Source organism: Mobula birostris, chromosome 3, assembly GCF_030028105.1.
Source record: "Mobula birostris isolate sMobBir1 chromosome 3, sMobBir1.hap1, whole genome shotgun sequence".
NCBI lineage: Eukaryota > Metazoa > Chordata > Chondrichthyes > Myliobatiformes > Myliobatidae > Mobula > Mobula birostris.
The window spans coordinates 40,513,614-40,533,519 of NC_092372.1; the positions used below are offsets into that span (position 1 = coordinate 40,513,614).

The following is a 19,906-nucleotide window of genomic DNA, read 5'->3' on the forward strand; positions in this document are numbered from 1 at the left end:
AAGATAGAATAAGCGAAAGGAGAAAACTATGTACAAGGAGGGAGTAATCTTTTTTTTACAACATATTCATTGATTTGTGAAAATAAAATCAGGCCTATGATGTGTTATGTAGTTAAACCACCTTTCCTAGTATGAATCAAATTGTTCCAGCTTATGAATAACAGATGCTGTTATCTTCTCCATTTTGTAAATATCCATTGTAATTTCCATCCATGCGTTTAACGTTGGGCTCTCCTGTGATAACCATTTCCTGGTAAGGGTCTTTTTACCAGCCACCAGCATCATACCAGGCAATCTGTAATAGTGCAACAAGATCATCCATCTTGTTTCTTATACTACAAGCATTTAGATACAAAACTTTGAGTACCGTATTTGCTATCCTTTCTTATCCTGCGTCCCTAATGATTTGATACTCAGCCTGCTGGCTGCAACTAAGTCCCATCACCTGCCTGTCCTTCCTGACAGTCTGACTGTTCGCTATCGTTATTTTTCCACCATCCATCCTATTCTGAGTGCCTTCACTCCAGTTCCCACCCCCCTGTCAAATTAGTTGAAACCCTCCCCAACAGCTCTAACAAATCTGCCCACGAGAATATTGGTCCCCATTGAGCTCAGGAGCTCCTCAATTTCAGTAATATATTCCCTTGTCTCCCACAGTGTCGAGAAACATGTAGGCCATTAGGAATTGTCCCATGTCTTCTGGATTTCTGTTACCTACAGTAGCACTTCTTTTGACATTTAACGTACCTTGCCTTTGCCCATTCATGGTCCATATCCTTTGTTCCACCACTCCCGGGAATAGTTACCGAAGAGCCTATTTCACGATGCAGAGAACAGCTCAGTGCAGAAGTACAGAGATCAGTGCAAACAGAAGGAAAGGAAAGCAGGAGATTCAATGACAAAAGGGAGTATAGTTTAAGAAACAAAAGTTCAGAGGATATGTAACAACTGCTGGTTCTGTTTAATAGCTGAATTGATTACTCTGTTGCTCTATCCAGAGATGCTGTCTGATTTATGATTATGAGGACACGCAGTCCCCTTTTATTGTCATTTTAGTTATGCATGCATTAAGAAATAATAGTGTTTTTCCGGAATGATATCACGAAAACACATGTCAAACCGACTTAAAAACTAACAAAAACCACATAATTATAACATATAGTTACAACAGTGCAAAGCAATACTGTAATTTGATAAGAACAGACCATGGCACAGTAAAAGTCTCAAAGTCTCTCGAAAGTCCCATCATCTTACGCAGTCGGTAAACCTCCAGCGCCGCCAACTTGCTGATGCAGCATCCTGGAAGCGACCAACCACAGTCCGACTCCAGGTCCGTCCGAAAAACTCCGAGCCTCAGACCACCTCCTGACGCCGAGCACCGAGCACCATCTCTGCCGAGTGCTTCAACTCCGGCCCCGGCAACAGGCAATAGGCAAAGCCGAGGATTTGAGGCCTTCCCCTCCAGAGATTCTCGATTGCACAGTAGCAGCGGCAGCGAAGAGGGCATTTCAGAAGTTACTCCAGATGTTCTTCTGCGCTTCTCACAGCTGTCTCCATCAAATCCAGATTGTGCACGGCACCCCTAGTTTCACATATCGATATTCATTCGGAACGGCCATGCACACTGCGTTGCGCCGCTATCTTCTCCTCCCTCCTTTGATAAACATTTCCAGTATTTTGTTTTATTTCAGATTCCCATCATCAGCATTAGGCTTTTGTCGTAAAACTTGAAATTCAATTTGTTTACAAAAATGTGCCTTGTTTGCTGCTGCTTCTCTTGATCACCTCTGTAAATTTTGAGAAGGTATATGTTCAAGTATAACTAACACTGATCGTTTGATTGCTTCACTTTTAGTTCTCCTTCACATAATGTCACTTTTAATTTCAGTACCTTCTAATCTAAAAATCTCTGGCCTTCCTTTTCCAAAGAAACTGCCTTAAAACCCTCAGATTCTTGATTGGTGCCTAATTGTTGTTTTTTTTGTTCAATGCTCTCAGCTCCCTGTAGGATCCAACCCTTGCCAAGTTTTTGAAGGGAAAAAAACCTTACCTTGAGAAGCTCTGCTTAATTTATAGACAAGATAAAAGTAAATCCTTGTAATTTAATAGATATTTTCTTGCTCTTCTCTGGCCTTCAGTTTCATTTTGCTGTCCAAGTACTATTGTATCTTTGTTTTAACAGTGTGTTTGTAGTTACTACTTCTCTGAAATTTATTGTTGTTCCTAAACTTCTACTTTGCTGAGCTAATTGATATCCACGTTCTCCAGACAATTTGGGGTCATGAAGGTTCAATGCACGTTCATTTATTGTTGCAATTATTTCCCAAGGTGCAAAGTTTCTGTTTTCTTTTACCCATCCATCTTATGAGTCCAGAAGAAAAGGTTTCTCACATTATGCCAACAGCCACATTTCTTTTCGTTATATAGATAATAAAACATTATTTTGAAGAACTTTGTCTCAACCATTTTTTCAATTTCTCAATGAAAAGTAGCATTTCATGAACTTAAATGCGAATCAACTCTTTATGCTTTCAGCTCAGATCCTTATGTTGTGCAAACCAATCAGAAGAAATTCAATCTGGTGATTAAACTAATAAACCAAAAGGAAAATGCCTACAACTCAAGAATAGCAGTGACCTTCTCGAAGAATATCTATTTTGCTGGAGTTGAGGTAAAATATATATATTATTAAATTCTGAGTCTAAAGTAATAGAGTCCTGCTTGCAGTTTTATTGATTCACGGCAGCAGTCTGCTATTTTCTGTAAACTCTAAGTAAAGACCAAATGAGCGAAATCTCATTGGCAGGGCTCCTCATCCAGTTTTGATATGCCACTGGTAAATTCTCTGACAATATTCCAAAATAATACTTAATTATTGGCTAACTGTTTCTATGTAAAAATTCACTTAGGTGGCATTACACTGTGTGACACCCAGACATGTACTTGAGGGACAGTGAGCTGGCAAGCCAAGCAAAACATAGACAGGAGAGTAAAACCATAACTACTAGCGAATGCATTGCAACCATTCCACTTCAAACAAGGAAAGAGAGAAATAACTGCCTCTCTGGAAAATTTTTCATAGGATCTGAATGCCGTATGGCACTTTTCAAATATGCTTCAGGAGTTAACAAAATATAGGATTCTAACTTCCTCAAGTTTAATTATAATTTTGCTGTGTCGTTGCTTCTGCAACAGAATCCAGCTGTTACAGAAGGATAACAAAATTCTTGCAGAACATTGTGATGAATAAATTGAAGCATTCTTTTCAAGAACTTGGAACAAAGGAATTAAGTACTTCAAATTTGATTATAAGACCATAAGACATAGCAGCAGAATTAGGCCATCTGGCCCATTGAGTCTGCTCTGCCATTCAATCATGGCTGATCCTTTCTTTCTATCTCCTCCTCCACCCAGTTCCCAGCCTTCTCCCCATACCTTTGATATCATGTGCAATCAAGAACCTATCAATCTCTGCCTTAAATACACCCAACGACCTGGCCTCCACAGCTGCATGTGGCAACAAATGCCACAAATTCACCACCCTTTGGCTAAAGAAATTTCTCCGCAACTCTGTTTTGAAATGGCGTCCCTCTATTCTGAGGCTGTGCCCTCTTGTCCTAGACTCTCCCACCATGGGAAACATCCTTTCCACATCTACTCTGCCTAGGCCTTTCAACATTCAAAAGGTTTCAATGAGATCTCCCCCCCACCTCATCCTTCTGAATTCCAGAAAGCACAGACCCAGACCAATCAAACATTCCTCTTATGATAATCCTTTCATTATGAAGCCAAAGACACCTTGCTCTTTTCCTCATGATTTCCATTGAATTCTGTTCAGTTTTCAGTCTCTACATTTTAAGTTCATTGATCTAGAAATCCTAGTGAACCTAGATTGGTGTACTGGATGGCGATTTCTGCAAGGCACTTATGCCATTAAACATGGAATTCCCACTGCAAATTTAAGTAATGTTAATTCCTTGGACATTGCATTTACCTTCCAATGGCAAATTTACCATTTGAGGCTGAAGCCAAGCTGAGGGGTTTATGGAGGAGAAATAGGAGCTGGGGGTGATGTTCATTAAGGAAAAGGGGGGGGGGACAGATTGGGGTAGCAATCAAATAAGTGGCTAGAATGGATGGGTAAAGATGAGGGCATCAGAGGCTTTTAGGGTTGACAGTTGGAGGGGCTTTGGAGCATTAAAGGATCAGAGGAGACTGGACCAAAAAGAACAGAAAAATAGGGAGACTGAAACCATCATGGGGTTAGAGATTCAAGAATAGCCACCATCAAAGATTCAGATAAGGAATTTTAATTCTATTTTTTTCAAATACATGTACAATATATATTGAATTAAATCAATTTTAATTCCTATATACTTTTTATTTCTCTGACTGGGGTGTCAAAATATTAATAGCTGGGAGTCGACATTTTAATAGGTTGTTCTGCAATCCAAAATTAGTTTTTTTAACCCATGCTCCTCCAGTTTGCATGTATTTACATTTTCTCACACACTCTACTGGCTTGCACAAACCTATTGTCTTTCTACGAATTTAATTTTTGACACTCTACCGGTTTGCATATTTAATCCACACTCTAGCAGTTTTGCACGTGGCTCTACTGGTTTGTGTTTTTTTTTGTTTACAGATCTGTTTTTTTTAAAATAGCAACGCAGCAGTTTTTCACTCTTAACTCCTATCTGATATTTGAATCCAGAACCCATTTTCTCACAAACAACAGGAGGAACAGAGAAGTTTGGTTTAGGTGTCAAAAATTCCACTTTGTCTGATTGTTCTAAATCTCCAAAAACTTCATCGACTACACCACTTGTTGGATTCTGATGTTTAAATCCAAGATTCTTTCAGAAGTCAGGGAAAAGGCGCAAAACTTAATACTTCATAATCATTTTATAAGTGTTTAAAAAAACAAAGAAAACAGTAGCAAAAGGCTCGAAGAGAGGCTAAGAAGAATAAGATGGCACTGCTTTGTGTTTAGCTATTTTATACCGCAGAGATAAGGAAGAATTCCATTCAAATTTGTAGATAAGGGTTAACTAATGAGAAAGTTCTCATTCAGATACTGCAGTACTCTCAACCAATCAAAAAGCACTTATTCAAGTAATGCAGAACAAATAAGCATTCCAGAATTATACTTTGTATAGCCGCTAGAGGCATATTAGACTGATATAAGCATATAAGAAATACCTAAATGCAAGCAAATAATAAATTGTTAAACTGCAAAGAAAATAACAATTAAACAGTCTAAACTAAGAATTAAATAGTTGGATCCAACAATGCTCAGGATTATCAAAGTTAGGGGAAATCAGGGTGTCTTGTTTTGAGGCAATCAGGAGATTAAAGAGCCACACTATTAGGGGATTAGGAATCAGTACCATCAAGGAATCGCAGGCTCAGGGTTATCCTGAGCACAGAGTCAGTGAGGGGTCATGACTATCCAGAGAATAGGCATCAAGTTCTTGGGAGGCAAGAGCATCTGCACTATCAGAAGGTTAGAGTATCAGTGTGTCACAGAGGATCAAGGGTCAGGGCAAGGAACCAGCTGGGATCAAGGGAGGGTTAGAACCCATCAGGCAGGCAGAGGGGCAGGTCGTCAGAATTATTAAGGGTTTGAGAGGCTGGGTGCTCAGATCATCAGGGTATTCAGAGTCAGAGTTTGGGATTATCAAGTAGTTTGAAGAATTGGGGCTTGGAATCATCAATGGAACTGGGGAGGGGGGGTTCAGATACTTCTGGGGTTCAGGAGGTTGTTGGGTCAGAATCTTGGTATCATGTGATCAGGAGAACAGAGATATGAGGAGCAGTCACTACCAGCGACTGGGGATAATGGATTAAGACCATCAGTGGCCAGTTGCCGGGGCCCGTGGTCGAGTGGTCGGTGACTTGGGCCGGCTCCCCCACCGGACTTAGTCTGGTGAGGAGGGTGCGAGGACACCCAGCAGGACTAAAAATCAAGACCTGACAAAGGGCAGATGAACTCCTTGTGAGCCAACGGCCATCTTCCGTGGAAGAGATTAAAGCCTCACCACGTATCTACGAATCGTTTGCTATGCACCTAGTTAGAAGAGACATGATGAACTTAGGCGCTGCACCGTGTGCCTGGACCTGCCCAGGACCGCCTCCTAAGGAAGGGCCGAGGTCGAAGAAGCGGCCATGACTGGAGGCCGACACGGCCTCGGACTCGAGTTCAGCAGGGCGGCGGCGGGCGGTGCCAAAGCGGCCAGCGAGAGCAAACTGGAGGAGAAGCTGTACTCGGTGCTGTCGCAAGATGGAGACGCATAGCTGCCAAACCCGGATTCGGGACAGCACCCACTGACTGACTGACTGGTCAGTTGCTCAGGGGTAGGGAACCGGAGGACCTGGGACCAGTTGATGTTCTGAGAGCAGGGGGATGAGGCCAGAACTTGTGATACCATTAATGGGGATTAGAAGTTGCTGTGGTGTTGATATTGTGTATGTGGTGTAATGGGAAGTGAGGAGAGAAAGGCCAAAAGGATAAATTCCAATTCAGCACTCTGTTCCAAAAATTGAAAATCCACTGGGAATGGAGGTAGTAGTTGCTTCCAGTGTAGCAAGTTTAAGGACTACTATAACATTCCAAAAGATATTCAGCATGAGGAATGATGTCATCCTTCGCACTCAGAGATCAGGTCAGGAATGCAGGTATGACTCATGTGAGAAATGCCTCACCAGATTTCAAGGGGAATTTGACAGAAGTTAATTTTCTACTACATAATGGATCAGAAACATCATGTGCCTCTGTATTTCTACACTGTAGTATTCAACCTGCAATATTCTGATGTTTGGTTCTTAATGGCAGGAGCTGAGTTGATGCTGCTTTTATTCCACAGTTGCAGAAATCAAGAGAATGTTTTTTCACAAATACAGGCCGATAATTTGAAGTAATGAATTAGCTCTTTTGCCCTTACTAAGAGATTCAAATAAGGAACTTTAATTCTATATTTTTTTCAAGTTAGTATACAATATGTATACACAAATAATGAAATTCACACCCAATTTTCCGACTTCAATGAACTAAAATTGTTTCTGGGTGCTTGTGCCTTTATGTTAATTTAGTTGTGTGTCTGAGAGTTAAGCTAGGGAGAGACAAGTTAGTTCCCCGGAGAAAAAGAGTGAGCTAACTGGAAGACATATTCATCAATACTTCATCATGTTCCATGCACCACTTCCACATTGATTATGTCCATAAACCAGTCTTGGTGACACATGGAAGGCAAGTGCTTACATGCAATATACACTGCAGTAAAAACAGACACCAGACTGAGAAACATTAGGCAGACAACATTCCTTACTAAGGAGCAAACTGTCATACACTGAAGACAAAACAAAATGAATTTATCAAATTGAGGGGAAAATAAAGGCAATTATATTGTAAGAAAGTATCTCAAAATAACTAATAGAATTATTCCATTTATATATTTTGTCTTGTAGCAAAATGATGATTGCATGCCATTAGGACCAAGCAATGTGACATGCAAAGTGGGATATCCTTTTCTTGCACCGGAAGCAGAGGTAAGAAGTATGTATTTTTGGTATCTAGAAAACAATTACCAATAACTGATTTATTATTTTATTATGTACCGAGATGCAGGGAAACCTTTTGTTTTCATGCCATCCAGACAGACCATTCCATGCGTAAGTACCAAAAGAGAAGTAAATTAGAATGCAGGGTAGTGTTGCAGTTACAGTAAAAATACCATGCAGTAGACAAAACATGTTCAAGGACACGGTGACATAGACCAAGAAATCAAGAATTTATCCTTGTAGTACAACAGGTCCATTCAAGAGTCTTAGAATTGAGATAGAAGCTGTCCCTAGTCCTATTGGTATATATTCCCAAGCTTTTGTATTTTCTACCTGACTGGGGTGGGGGGGGGAGAAAAGAGAATAACCAAGGTGGGAGGGATCTTTATTATGTTGAAAGTACAAAGTAGATTTTTATTATCAAAATGCATATACAACCCTGAGATTCATTTTCCTGTGGGCGTAGTCAGCAAACCTACAGAAAAGTAACTATAACAGGATCCATGAAAGACCAACCAATGTGCAGAAGGCAACAAACTGTGCAAATGCAAATATAAATAAATAGCAATAAATAATAAGAAGATAACAAGTCCTTAAAGAGAAATCATCGGTTGTAGGAACATTTCAGTGATGAGGCAAGTGAGGGTAGTTATCCCCTCTTACATCAAGTTCTTGAATTTGAGAGGTAGTAATTGTCCTTGAAGCTGATGGTGCGAGTCCTGAGGCTCTTTTACCTCTTAACTGTTGGCTGGTTTCCAAGACAGATTGGGCTATATTCACAGCTCTCTGCAATCTCTTGTCGTCTTAACCAGTGCAGTTGCTGTGCCAAGCTATGAAGCATCAGGATAGCTTTTGATAGCCACAGAAAAACAGAAATACTGAGGGTCACTGAGGACTTGCCAAATTTCCTTAGCCTTCGGAGGAAGCATAGACATTAGTGTGCTTTCTTTGCTGTTGCATCCAAATAGCTAAACCAGGTCAAATTGTCAGTGATATTTACGCCTAGGAACTTGAGAATCTCTACCTTCTCCACCTCAGCACTATTGATATAGATGGGGATGTGTACTCATTCCCAATTCTGAAGACAAAACCCAGCCTTTTTGTTTTGTTGACGTTGTGGGAGAGGTTGTGAATGACACCATAGCACTAAGGTCTCTTTCTCTTTCCAGTTCTCTGTCTCATCATTGTTTGAGATCTGGCCCAAAAAGCTGATGTCTCTGTGAACTTGTAAATGGAGATAGAGTAGAATTTGGCCTTGGAACTATTGAGTTTAAACTAATGTGCTAAAGACACAAATTTGTTGATAATCATGGAGGAGGTATTGCTGATTGGCCTCTTTTGGCCAGAAAGTCAAGGATTGAGTTGTTGGCTGGGTGGTGTCACGTCCTAGGTCTAGGAGTTTGGTGAACTTCCTCTGAACCCTCTCCAATGCCAGCACATTTTTTTTAGATAAGAGAACCAAAACTGCATACAACACTTTAAGGGCAGTCTAACTAATGCTTATAAATCCTCAGTGGACACTCTTGCTTTTATATTCTAGTTCTCTCGAAATGAATACTGACATCATATTTGCATTCTGTAACACCAACTCAATCTGCAAGGTAACATTAAGGGACTCCTACATCCTCTTGTACCTCTGTTTTTTTTTGAATTTTCTCCCCATTTAGAAAATAGTCTACAAATTCATTTCTTCTACCAAAGTGCATGACCTTACAGTTTCCTACTCTATATTCCATCTGCCACTTCTTTGCCCATTCTCCCAATCTATCAAAGTCCTTCTGCAAACTCTCTGCTTCCTCAACTCTACCTTTCCACCCACCTATCTTCATCTTGTCTGTAAACGTGGACACAAAGCCATCAATTCAGTCATTGAAATCATTAGTGAAACAAGAAAAGAGCTGGTCCCAACACTGAGCCCTGCGGAACACCACTACTTTTCCAGCAGCCGACCACAAAGGGCCCCCTTTATCCCACTCTTGGCTCCTACTAGTTAGACAATCTTCATTCCATGGGCTCTTAACTTGTTAAGCAGCCCCATGTGCTTCACAAAGGTCTTCTGAAAACCCACGTAAACAACATGCACAGACTCTCCCTTGTTCTATCCTACCTGTTATTTCCTCAAAGAATTCCAACAGATTTGTCAGGCAAGATTTTCCCTTAAGAAAACCATGCTGACTTTGGCCTATTTTATCATGTGCCTCCAAGTACCCCAAAACTTTCATCCTTAGTAATGGACTCCAACAGCTTCATAACCACTAAAGTCAGGCCAAATGGCCTATGATTTCCTTTCTTCTGCCTTCATGCCTTCTTAAAGAGTGGTGCGCATGAGCAGTTTTCCTGTCCTCTATAGCTATTCCCAAATCTAGTGATTCATGATAGGTCATTACTTAGTGCCTCCACAAACTCTTCACCCACCTCTTGGAGAACTCTGGAGTGTAGTCCATCTGATCCAGGTAACTTATCTACATTCAGACTTTTCAGCTTCCCAAGTACCATCTCCTTAGTACTAAAAACTACACTCACGTCTACCTCCTGATAATCCTGAATTTCTAGTGTACTACTAGTGTATTGCACAGTGAAGACTGATGCAAAATACCTATTATGCTCATCTAACATTTCTTTGACACCCCCCCCCATACTAACTCTCCAATATCATTTTCCAGTGATCCAATATCCATTCTCGCCTCTCTTTTACTCTTTATATATTTGAAAAACTTCTGGCATCCACTTTGATAATACTGGATAGTTTACCTTAATATTTCATCTTTTTTCTCCTTATGCATTTTAGTTTCCTTCTGTTGATTTTTAAAAGCCTCCCAATCCTCTAACTTCTCATTAATTTTTTCTGTATTATGTACCCTGTCTTTTGCTTTTATGCTGTCTTTGACTTCCTTTGGCAGCAATAGTTGTTTCATCCTCCCTTTAGAATACTTCCTCATCTTTGGGATGTATCTATCCTGACCTTCTGAATTGTGCCTGTAATTCCAGCCATACCTATTCTGTTGACATCCTTGACAGTGTCCCTTCTAATCAACTTTGACCAACTCCTCTCTCATACTTCTGTAATTCCCTTTACTCCACTGTAATACTGATACATCTGACTTTATCTTCTCCCTTTCAAATTGCAGGGTGAATTCTGTCATGTTCCTTCACTTTTATCTCCCTAATCAAATCCGGTTATTTACACAATACTCAATCCAGAATTGCCATTCTACTAGTGGGCTCAACCACAAGCTGCTCTTAAAAAGCCATTTTGTAGGCATTCTAAAAATTACATTTCTTGGGATCCAATACTAATCTGCTTTTTCCAATCAACCTGCATATTGAAATCCCCCATTGTAACATTGTTCTTTTTGCATGCCTTTTCTATCTCCCACTGTAATTTGTATCCCACATTCCGGCTACTGTTCAGAGGCCTGTATATAACTTCCATCAGTGTCTATTTACCCTTGCAAGTTTTTAACTCCACCCACAAGGATTCTGTATCTTCTGATCTTATGCCATCTCTTCCTAATGACTTGATTTCAATTTTTACCAGCAGAGCCACCCACCTCTCTGCCTATCTGCCTGCCCTTTTCATGCAATAAATCTCCTTAGATGCTATGATCTTCTTTCAGCCACGACTCAGTGATCCCTGCAATGTCACACTTGCCAATTTCTAACTGTGCTACAAGATTATCTACCCTCCCTCTTTCATGGATCGTGCTTTTCAAATTTGGAAGACTAAGGGTATTTCACGGTTTTTGGATTTATTTTTAGATGGTTCCCTTATGTCTTTTGAACAATTATCTAATAAATATAATTTATCAAGAATACATTTTTTTAGATATCTACAAGTTAGAAATTTCCTAAGTACGATACTTTCTTCCTTTCCAATGCTTCCTCCTACATATATCTTAGATACTATAATTAACCTTAATCCATGTCAGAAAGGTGCATCGGCTATGATTTATAATATTATTATGAAACTTAGGAAAGCTCCATTTGATAAGATTAGGGTAGATTGGGAACAGGAATTGGGCTCTATCATTTCCGTGGATGACTGGGGGCAGATTTTACAATTAGTCAATACTTCCTCTATCTGTGCTAAACATTCCCTAATTCAATTTAAAGTTGTTCATAGAGCACATATGTCCAAAGATAAATTAGCTCATTTTTATTCTCATATTAATCCTTTTTGTGATAGATGTCCGGGGCAGATAGCCTCTTTAACTCATGTTTTGGTCTTCTCCTACTCTGGAAACTTTTTGGAGAGACATTTTTAATATTATCTCAAAGGTATTGAATATACCTTTGAGATAATATCTCTCCTCACCCTATTACTGCTATCTTTGGATTACCTAAAATTTCCAGTAATCTTTCTCCTTCAGCCCGTAGAATGATTGCATTTCTTACTTTAATGGCGAAAAGATGTATCTTACAACATTGGAAAGAGCTTAATGCTCCATCTACCTTTTTTTGGTTTTCTCAGACGATATTATGCTTGAATTTGGAGAAAATTAGAAGCAATCTTTATGATTCCTCACTTAAATTTGAACAGACCTGGAGATCTTTTATTCAATATTTTCATTTAATGTAATTTTTTTTCTTCCCCTTTTTGCTCCATATTTATATTCCCTTCTTGTTTTTTTTCTACTGTTTTTAATGGAGGTCGGGTTTGAGGACGTGATTTTAAGTCTTTTAACTCTACTTGTTTCCAAGTTAGCCCATTGCTTTGCTTTGCTTTTAGCTTAGTTGCACAGTGGGTTTTTTTTGGGGGGGGGGTTCCCTTTTTCTATTGAGATATATATATAAATTAGTATACTATTATGTTACCTTATTATTTTATATTTAAATTACATTGTATCATTTCTTTTCTGTTTTAATATCTCCTGTAATTTTATTATATTCTAACAGTGTATTAGTGCCTATATGGCTTACCTTTTGTATACTTATTCAATAAAAAGATTTAAAAAGAAAGAAAGATTATCTACCTTATTCTGTATACTGTGTACATTCAAATATAACACCTTCAGCCCTGTATTCATCATTCTTTTTGGTTTTGCCCCCATGTTATGCTTCAACTCATCCCACTGACTGAAATGTTTCCTGCCATCTGCCTGTCCTTCCTCACAGGCTCATTACACACTGCATCTATCTGTATACCAACTGTTTCATCCTCAGCCCTATCACACCAGTTCCCATCCCACTGCCAAATCAGTTTATCTAGCTGTGGAACATGGAGGAGGGATCCAGGTCATTGTCATCTTAATGGAGGTTATATGTAAGTCTGGGGAAATTGACGAGTGAGAAGTGCTTTGGGATGGTGCATGGGGGAAGGTGTCGGAAGAAGAGGTGCTGAGATTGTCAATTTTGTTGGAGTAGGTTTTCAGGGGGACCCAAGAGATAAAGTACTGCCCAGTATTTTATGGAGTACGGCTGGAATGTATGGAGCTGGGATGTATGGGATTATTGGATGTTGTGAAACTGGAGACCTAGAGTTGGGGAGATTTTCCAAGGGAAAACTGAAAATCTGTCATGGAGAGTGAGGTTTGCTGTCATAAATGACCTGCGGGGGACTGGTGGAGTTACACGTCATGTAGAGTTGACAAAAAAGCTTTTGTTATCATCATCACAAGTCTGCCACTTGTGTTATCCAGTCTCTCCTGGTCTCTCCCATCGCAGACTTATTCCCCCTTTGTTTCTCCACACATTTCCTACCATCTCTACAGCTTCAAACTGCTATTTCTGTTCCAAAGACTTTGATGAGAAAGTTTAATCCTCTTTCAAAGTTCAAAGAAAATGTATAATAAAAGTACATGTATGTCACCATATACAACCCAGAGATTCATTTTCTCGCGGACATTCACAGTAATACAAGAAACACAACAGAATCAATAAAAAAAAACTGCCCCCAACAGGATGGCCAAACAATCAATATGCAAGAGACAACAAACTGCAAATATAAAAAGGAGAAAAAAAGAAATAGCAAACAGACAAAAACAAATAAGCAAGCAAAAAAAAATAAATATCAAGAACATGAGGGGAAGAGTCCTTGAAAGTGGGTACAGTTCAGTAATGGGGCAAGTGAAGCTATCACCTCTGGTTCAAGAGCCTGATGGTTGAGGGGTAATAGCTGTTCCTGAACCTGGTGCCGTGAGACCTCAGGCTCCTGTACCACCTTCCTGATGGCAGCAGTGAGAAGACAGCATATCCTAAAGGGTGGGGATCTTTGATGTTGGACGCTGCCTTCCGGTGACAGCGCTCCACGTAGATAGTGGGGAGTGCTTTACCCGTGATGGACCGGGCCGTATCCACTACTTTTCCCCACTGATGCTGCCTGACCTATTTAGTAATTCCATTCTTTTGTTCTTTCTTCAGATTTAAAGCATCAGAAGGCTTCATCACTTTCTTGAATGTAGAAAATTGATAACAAATTATTATAACTTTGCATTGTATCAATTAATAGATTCCTGTTTGATACTAATGGATACAAGACGTATTTTTCTTCACTATCTGGTAGAACTTGTGTAATTTATATTCTGAGTGCTGTCTGAATCTCTGTGTCTGTGATACTGATGCAAATAAGTTTTTCATTGTACCTGTACCTCACAGTACTTGTGACCATGACAATAAACTTGGCTTATCATGAAGCTGGAGTTAGGAAACTGGAAGCAAAGAGGGGTGGTAATTGGAACAGCTCCTGAGGCAAAACATAATTGTAGAACACATTAAAAGCAAAGACTGGTAGCAGAAACATACTTGCACTGAATTATAAAGAAGAGATTGTGAATTGACAGATGAGCTTGTATTGTTGTGCAGACTGCCAGAATTAATGCAGTATCTTATTGAATATTAACTCTTTTATGATTCTATAATACTCTTATTATGTGTTTCTCTCTCAGATTTCCTTTAAGATGAAATTTGAATTCAATACCACTCATCTCCTTGGTGAGGTTTTCATACACCTGGAGGCAACAAGGTAAAGAAGAGTACTTCATAGTTTTGAAAAGACTAAACTTTACTGTATGGTACACTACTACAACGTGAATTATGCAGAAGTGGGGGTAGAAATTTGTACATTACATCCCCTATATAAGCGAGGTTGATTTAGTGAGCTACCTGTTCAATACAGCAATCACACATGTCGTAGAGCCATAGAGTCTTACAGTACAGAAAAGGCCATTCAGAGCACTATGACCACGCTGACCTATTTGCCCACCTATACTAATTCTATTTGCCTGCTTTAGGACTGTATCCCTCTGTGCTCTACCTGTTTAGCTGTCTTCCAAGTGACATAACAAAGCCAAGTCTGCACGACAAAGATTCAAAACTAGGCTTACAGTACAGTAACATAAAAGTAGAAATTTATCCTGTTCCAATCAAATATGATAGTATTATTCAATTACTTCACCTTTCCCCTCAATATTTAATTCACAACAGTCATATTTTTGTGTAAAGTATAAAAAAGGTCATAAGATAAAAACAGAGAGTGTTGGCAATACTCTGCAGATCAATTTGAGTGTTGCCAGTATCCTGGAAAAATGTTATTTGAGCCCATGCCAACCATCAAGGGCCAGTACACTAATGCCATCTTATTCTCTTCACATGTCCTTCAGTTGCCTTCAGATTCTACCATTCACCTACTCACAAGGTGCAAATTACAGTGATGCAAACACAAGAAATCGGCAGTTGCTGGCAATCCAAGCAACACGCACAAAATGCTGGACGATCTCAGCAGGCCAAGCAGCATCTATGAAAAAGAGTAACCAGTCGACGTTTCAGGCTGAGACCCTTCACCAAGACAGTTCTCAACCCGAAACACCAACTGTTTACTCTTTTCCATTGATGCTGCCTGGCCTGCTGAGTTCCTCCAGCATTTTGTGTTTGTTGCGATTTACAGTGGCGAATTTTCTTATCAGTGCACATCTTTTAGAAATAAGAGGAATCCAAAGAAAGGTAAATCTCTCAGAAGGAAATTCACATCCCAAAGAGAGAATGTGGTAACACTACACAGGCAGCAGCAGTACTTGTTGTTCCATTGGGCCACTACTAGATTTTTTTTCTATTTTGCTTTATTTTTCTATTGCACCAATGCAAATTTGAATAAGCCTATTTGTTTCACTGTTGTACCTTGATTTGAAACCATCTCCTCTGAGCATTGGGATTTTAGAACTATGGCTTCAGGGAAATTATTGCAAAATAAATGGATAAGGATCTAGAGACTTGGACCATTGGTCCAGAGAAACCGAGTCATAATGTGGAAGCTACCTATTTAAATCCAATTAATTAAGTATTTGTGGTGTCTAAAATGGTGACCAGAAAAGTAATGGATTTTATTTCTGGTTCACTAATATCCTTTGAAGTAGGTCTGCTATACTCCTCCTCTTCGGTCTATTAATGATTCCAGATGCACCAATGCCTAACTGCCTGCTCCTCAGATCAGATGCAATTAAGGTTGGATACTAAATGAGCATTTTTAATGATGTATACAACCGATTAATGAGTAAATAAGAGAAAGGGTTAATCGAGTGGATGAACACTTATAAGCCCTTTCAGGACAGTAAGCGGAATGTACAAAACTATAGTTTCAAATGTAAGTTTGAATCCTGTGAAGAAACAAGGGTGCTGCACTTGGCACAGCTTTAAAGAACAATGACTCATTGTAGCACACTTGTACCTGGGTTCCAAATGCACATGTACAACCCCACCTGTTCTCTAAAAATAGCTTCCACTCAGCTGCTTGCTGCTGTCCCAGAGTGCTGCGTAACTCACTGCTATCGACTGGCTCGCGCCCGCCAGTGAAACTGTGATCTCACAATTGCACAGCCCAGTGTCGAGTGAGCCACTGAGGCAATGCTTAGGGGCAGTTTCTGAGGGCTAGTGTTGGGAGGCCTAGGATAACAGTGTGAGGCCAGTCAACATTAAGGTGTAGAGTTGAGGCAGCTCTCTGTCCGTTTCTAGGGACTGGCAGCGACTGCGCAATGTGTTTAACAGATTGCCTGCTTCCTGCCGCTTCTCTGACATGGTCACCACTGTTGAGTTTGTTACCACTGAGAAACCTCTGGACTGGAGAGAGCTGTGCACCCAGACAAAAAAAGGAGAGGACAGCCGCTTCCAAAACATTCACCAGGAGTGCTGAAACGAGAGATGCTGGAAATCCAAGCAACACACACAAAATGCCAGAGGAACTCAGCAGGCCAGGCAGCATCAATGGGGAAAAAAGTACAGTCGATGTTTCAGGCCAAGATCCTTCAGCAGGACTGGAGGAAAGAAGTCCTGCTGAAGGGTCTCAGCCTGAAACATCGACTGTACTCTTTTTCCATAGATGCTGCATAGCCAGCTAAGTTCCTCCAGCACTGTGGAGAGCTGAACTGTCACTAGGAGAGCTGAACTGCTTGCCCTAACCCACTTAACACCAATCATCGCAGTGGGCTCTGCATAATACATCAGTGTGATAGGACCAATTTAATCAATTAATTGCTGAAGTGCCAGCAAAAAGCTGAATCCTCAATCAGGAACTTTGCACAGCAGTGTAGATCTGTGGGGTGTGCAGGGATCTGCACGAGATTGCTGCATACTGGCACTGTCAGTAATCTGTCTGTGTTTGTCTCTCTGTATGTCTGTTTCTCTTTCACTAAATTCATTCTGAGTTAATATGTTGTAACAGTGTATTGCTACTTATTAAAAATTTAAATCTATTGAAATAAAATGAATTCTGTTAAGTTATATATTGATTCTAATTTAAGTGACAGAACTTAAATTCTGGTCTTTCTTTCATTTTAACCTATCCTTTTAGTAAAGTAGAACGAATATTCTTTGTCTCTTGACCTAATACATTGCATTTCATTGAAATGATTAACAGTTGGTTTGATTTTCTGCTGAAAGTAATTCTGCTGAGAAAAGTCTCCATGAAATATCACTTCTATTATTAACATTTCAGTGACAGCAGTGAGTCAAATGAAACAATGAGTGACAATGAACTCACCGTCTCCATTACAGTCTTATATGAAGCTGGGCTGCACTTTTTAAGGTAACTTTCTTACTCAAAAACAAAACAAGCTATAGTATACACTGCATCTTATGAGGCTACTTTAGTATAGGTACACATTACAATAAACGGAGTTGAATTTGCTGTCTGCTTACTGTCTGTTATGTCAATACAGCTCCATGCCAATAATGGAGCACCAGCCATGTTTGATGGTTAGTGTTTGATACTCAGGGATACTATGATATATCTAAAATTACTTGGTCCTCCATTAAGTTAGTATTATATGTTGAAATCGCATGTTACCTCCATGTAACTGTTCTATGGAATTGTATATAATGGGCTGGATTGTTCTAGGAGATGCCCTTTTTCCATTTAGTCATCACAGCCATGACATGTGCTACTTGGCTATGGGTGGCAGGTTTAAGCCGTGGCAAATTTTGTGCCAGTTCCTATTCATCAGTGCACTGGTAATGTCACTGTGAAATCCCATCCCACACTTTGTACACCTCAGAAACCTAGCTTCCCAGGCAAGAACCACACCTGAATTTACTTTGGAAATATATGTAGGAATGCAGATTTTTTTCAGGATGAGTTTATTTCAGTTAGCTAGCTTCTGGGAAACTGAAGACTGCAACAGTACAAATTAATCCAAAATCAGTCACATGTACCCTCAGAGTGAATTGAATTGAATTGACTTTATTACTTACATCCTTCACATACATGAGGAGTAAAAATCTTTACGTTACGTCTCAGTCTAAATGTGCAATGTGCAATTTATAGTCATTTGTAATAAATAGTATGTAAAACAGGATAGTCAATATAGCATAGAAATACAATTGTATCAGCATGAATTAATCAGTCTGATGGCCTGGTGGAAGAAGCTGTCCAGGAGCCTGTTGGTCCTGACTTTTATGCTGTGGTTTGGGTGACATGGGTCCCCAATGATTCTTCGGGCCCTTTTTACACACCTGTCTCTGTAAAAGTCCTGAATATTGGGAAGTTCACATCTACAGATGCGCTGGGCTGTCCGCACCACTCTCTGCAGAGCCCTGCGATTGAGGGAAGTACAGTTCCCATACCAGGCAGTGATGCAGCCAGTCAGGATGCTCTCAATTGTACCCCTGTAGAAAGTCCTTAGGATTTAGGGACCCATACCAAACTTCTTCAACCATCTGAGGTGAAAGAGGAACTGTTGTGCTTTTTTTTACCACACAGCCAGTATGTACAGACCATGTGAGATCCTTGGTGATGTGTATACTGAGTAACTTCATCCTCTCAACCCCAGAACTACGAATGTCAGTAGGGAGTTATCCTGTCTCCATTCCTCCAAAGGTCCACAACCAGCTCCTTTTTTTTGTGACATTGAGAGAGAGGTTGTTTTCTTGACACCACTGTGTCAGGGTGATGCCTTCTTCTCTGTAGGCTAACTTGTTATTAGTTGAGATTAGACCAATCACTGTAGTATTGTCAGAAAATGTAATTAGCAGATTGGAGCTGTGGGTGGCGACACAGTCATGGGTATACAGAGAGTAAAGGAGGGGGCTTAGGACACAGCCCTGAGGGACACCTGTGTTGAGGGGCAGAGGTAAGGGAGCCCACTGTTACCACCTGCTGGCGATCTGACAGGAAGTCCAGGATCCAGCTGCACAAGGCAGGATGAAGGCCGAGGTCTCTGAGCTTCTTGTCAAGCCTGGAAGGAATTATCATGTTGAATGCTGAACTGTAGTCCAAGAACAGCATTCTCACATTAGCATCCTTCTTCTCCAGATGTGTAAGGACAGTGTGTAGAGCTGAGGCTATAGTGTCATCTGTCAATCAGTTGTGTTGGTAGGCGGATTGTGAAAAGCAAATTTATGCATTTATATTTTTAAGTAGAACAAATTTTCAATCCCTATTTTGCATCTTATGTTGTTCAGATGCTCCCAGTTATAGTGCAGTATTCTGAGAAATTTCCGACTGAAACAGAAGTGTGAAGTTGCATCATCAGAGTTGTGTTCAAAATTATCACCTGGCATTAGCACTTACTAACTAACATAAGTCCCTATTTGTACTTATTGTGCAAATGAAGTCAAGCAAACCAGGCTGAATCAGGTCCATTTCAACATGATGACATAGTGTCTGTAAGTCCCAAATGACTAACCCTCATGATGTATGGTGAGTTAGATTAAACTGGTGAGGTACTGTGCAATATAGACACGCCAAAGGTGAAAAAGATAAGGAGGAGAAAATCAAGTTAAATGTCTTCTTTTTAGTCCTTTTCTACTATTTGTTGCATCTGCCTCAGTGTAATTTTATGAAGTTGTCCAGTCACCTATTCATTTAGGAGAAGAGTGTTGCAAAGGACTGGGCGAGTTTGGTCAATAATTCACATCATAA

General features: G+C 40.0%; 1 protein-coding gene across 1 annotated transcript in view; it reads left to right on the forward strand.

The window, feature by feature from the left end:
• Positions 1 to 19,906, forward strand: part of itga1 (integrin, alpha 1) — a 219,315-nt gene that overhangs the window by 160,184 nt on the left and 39,225 nt on the right. The window contains 4 exon segments of the mRNA XM_072252495.1: positions 2,536 to 2,671; positions 7,468 to 7,548; positions 14,445 to 14,521; positions 17,483 to 17,572. Coding sequence (XP_072108596.1) covers positions 2,536 to 2,671; positions 7,468 to 7,548; positions 14,445 to 14,521; positions 17,483 to 17,572 — 384 coding nt within the window.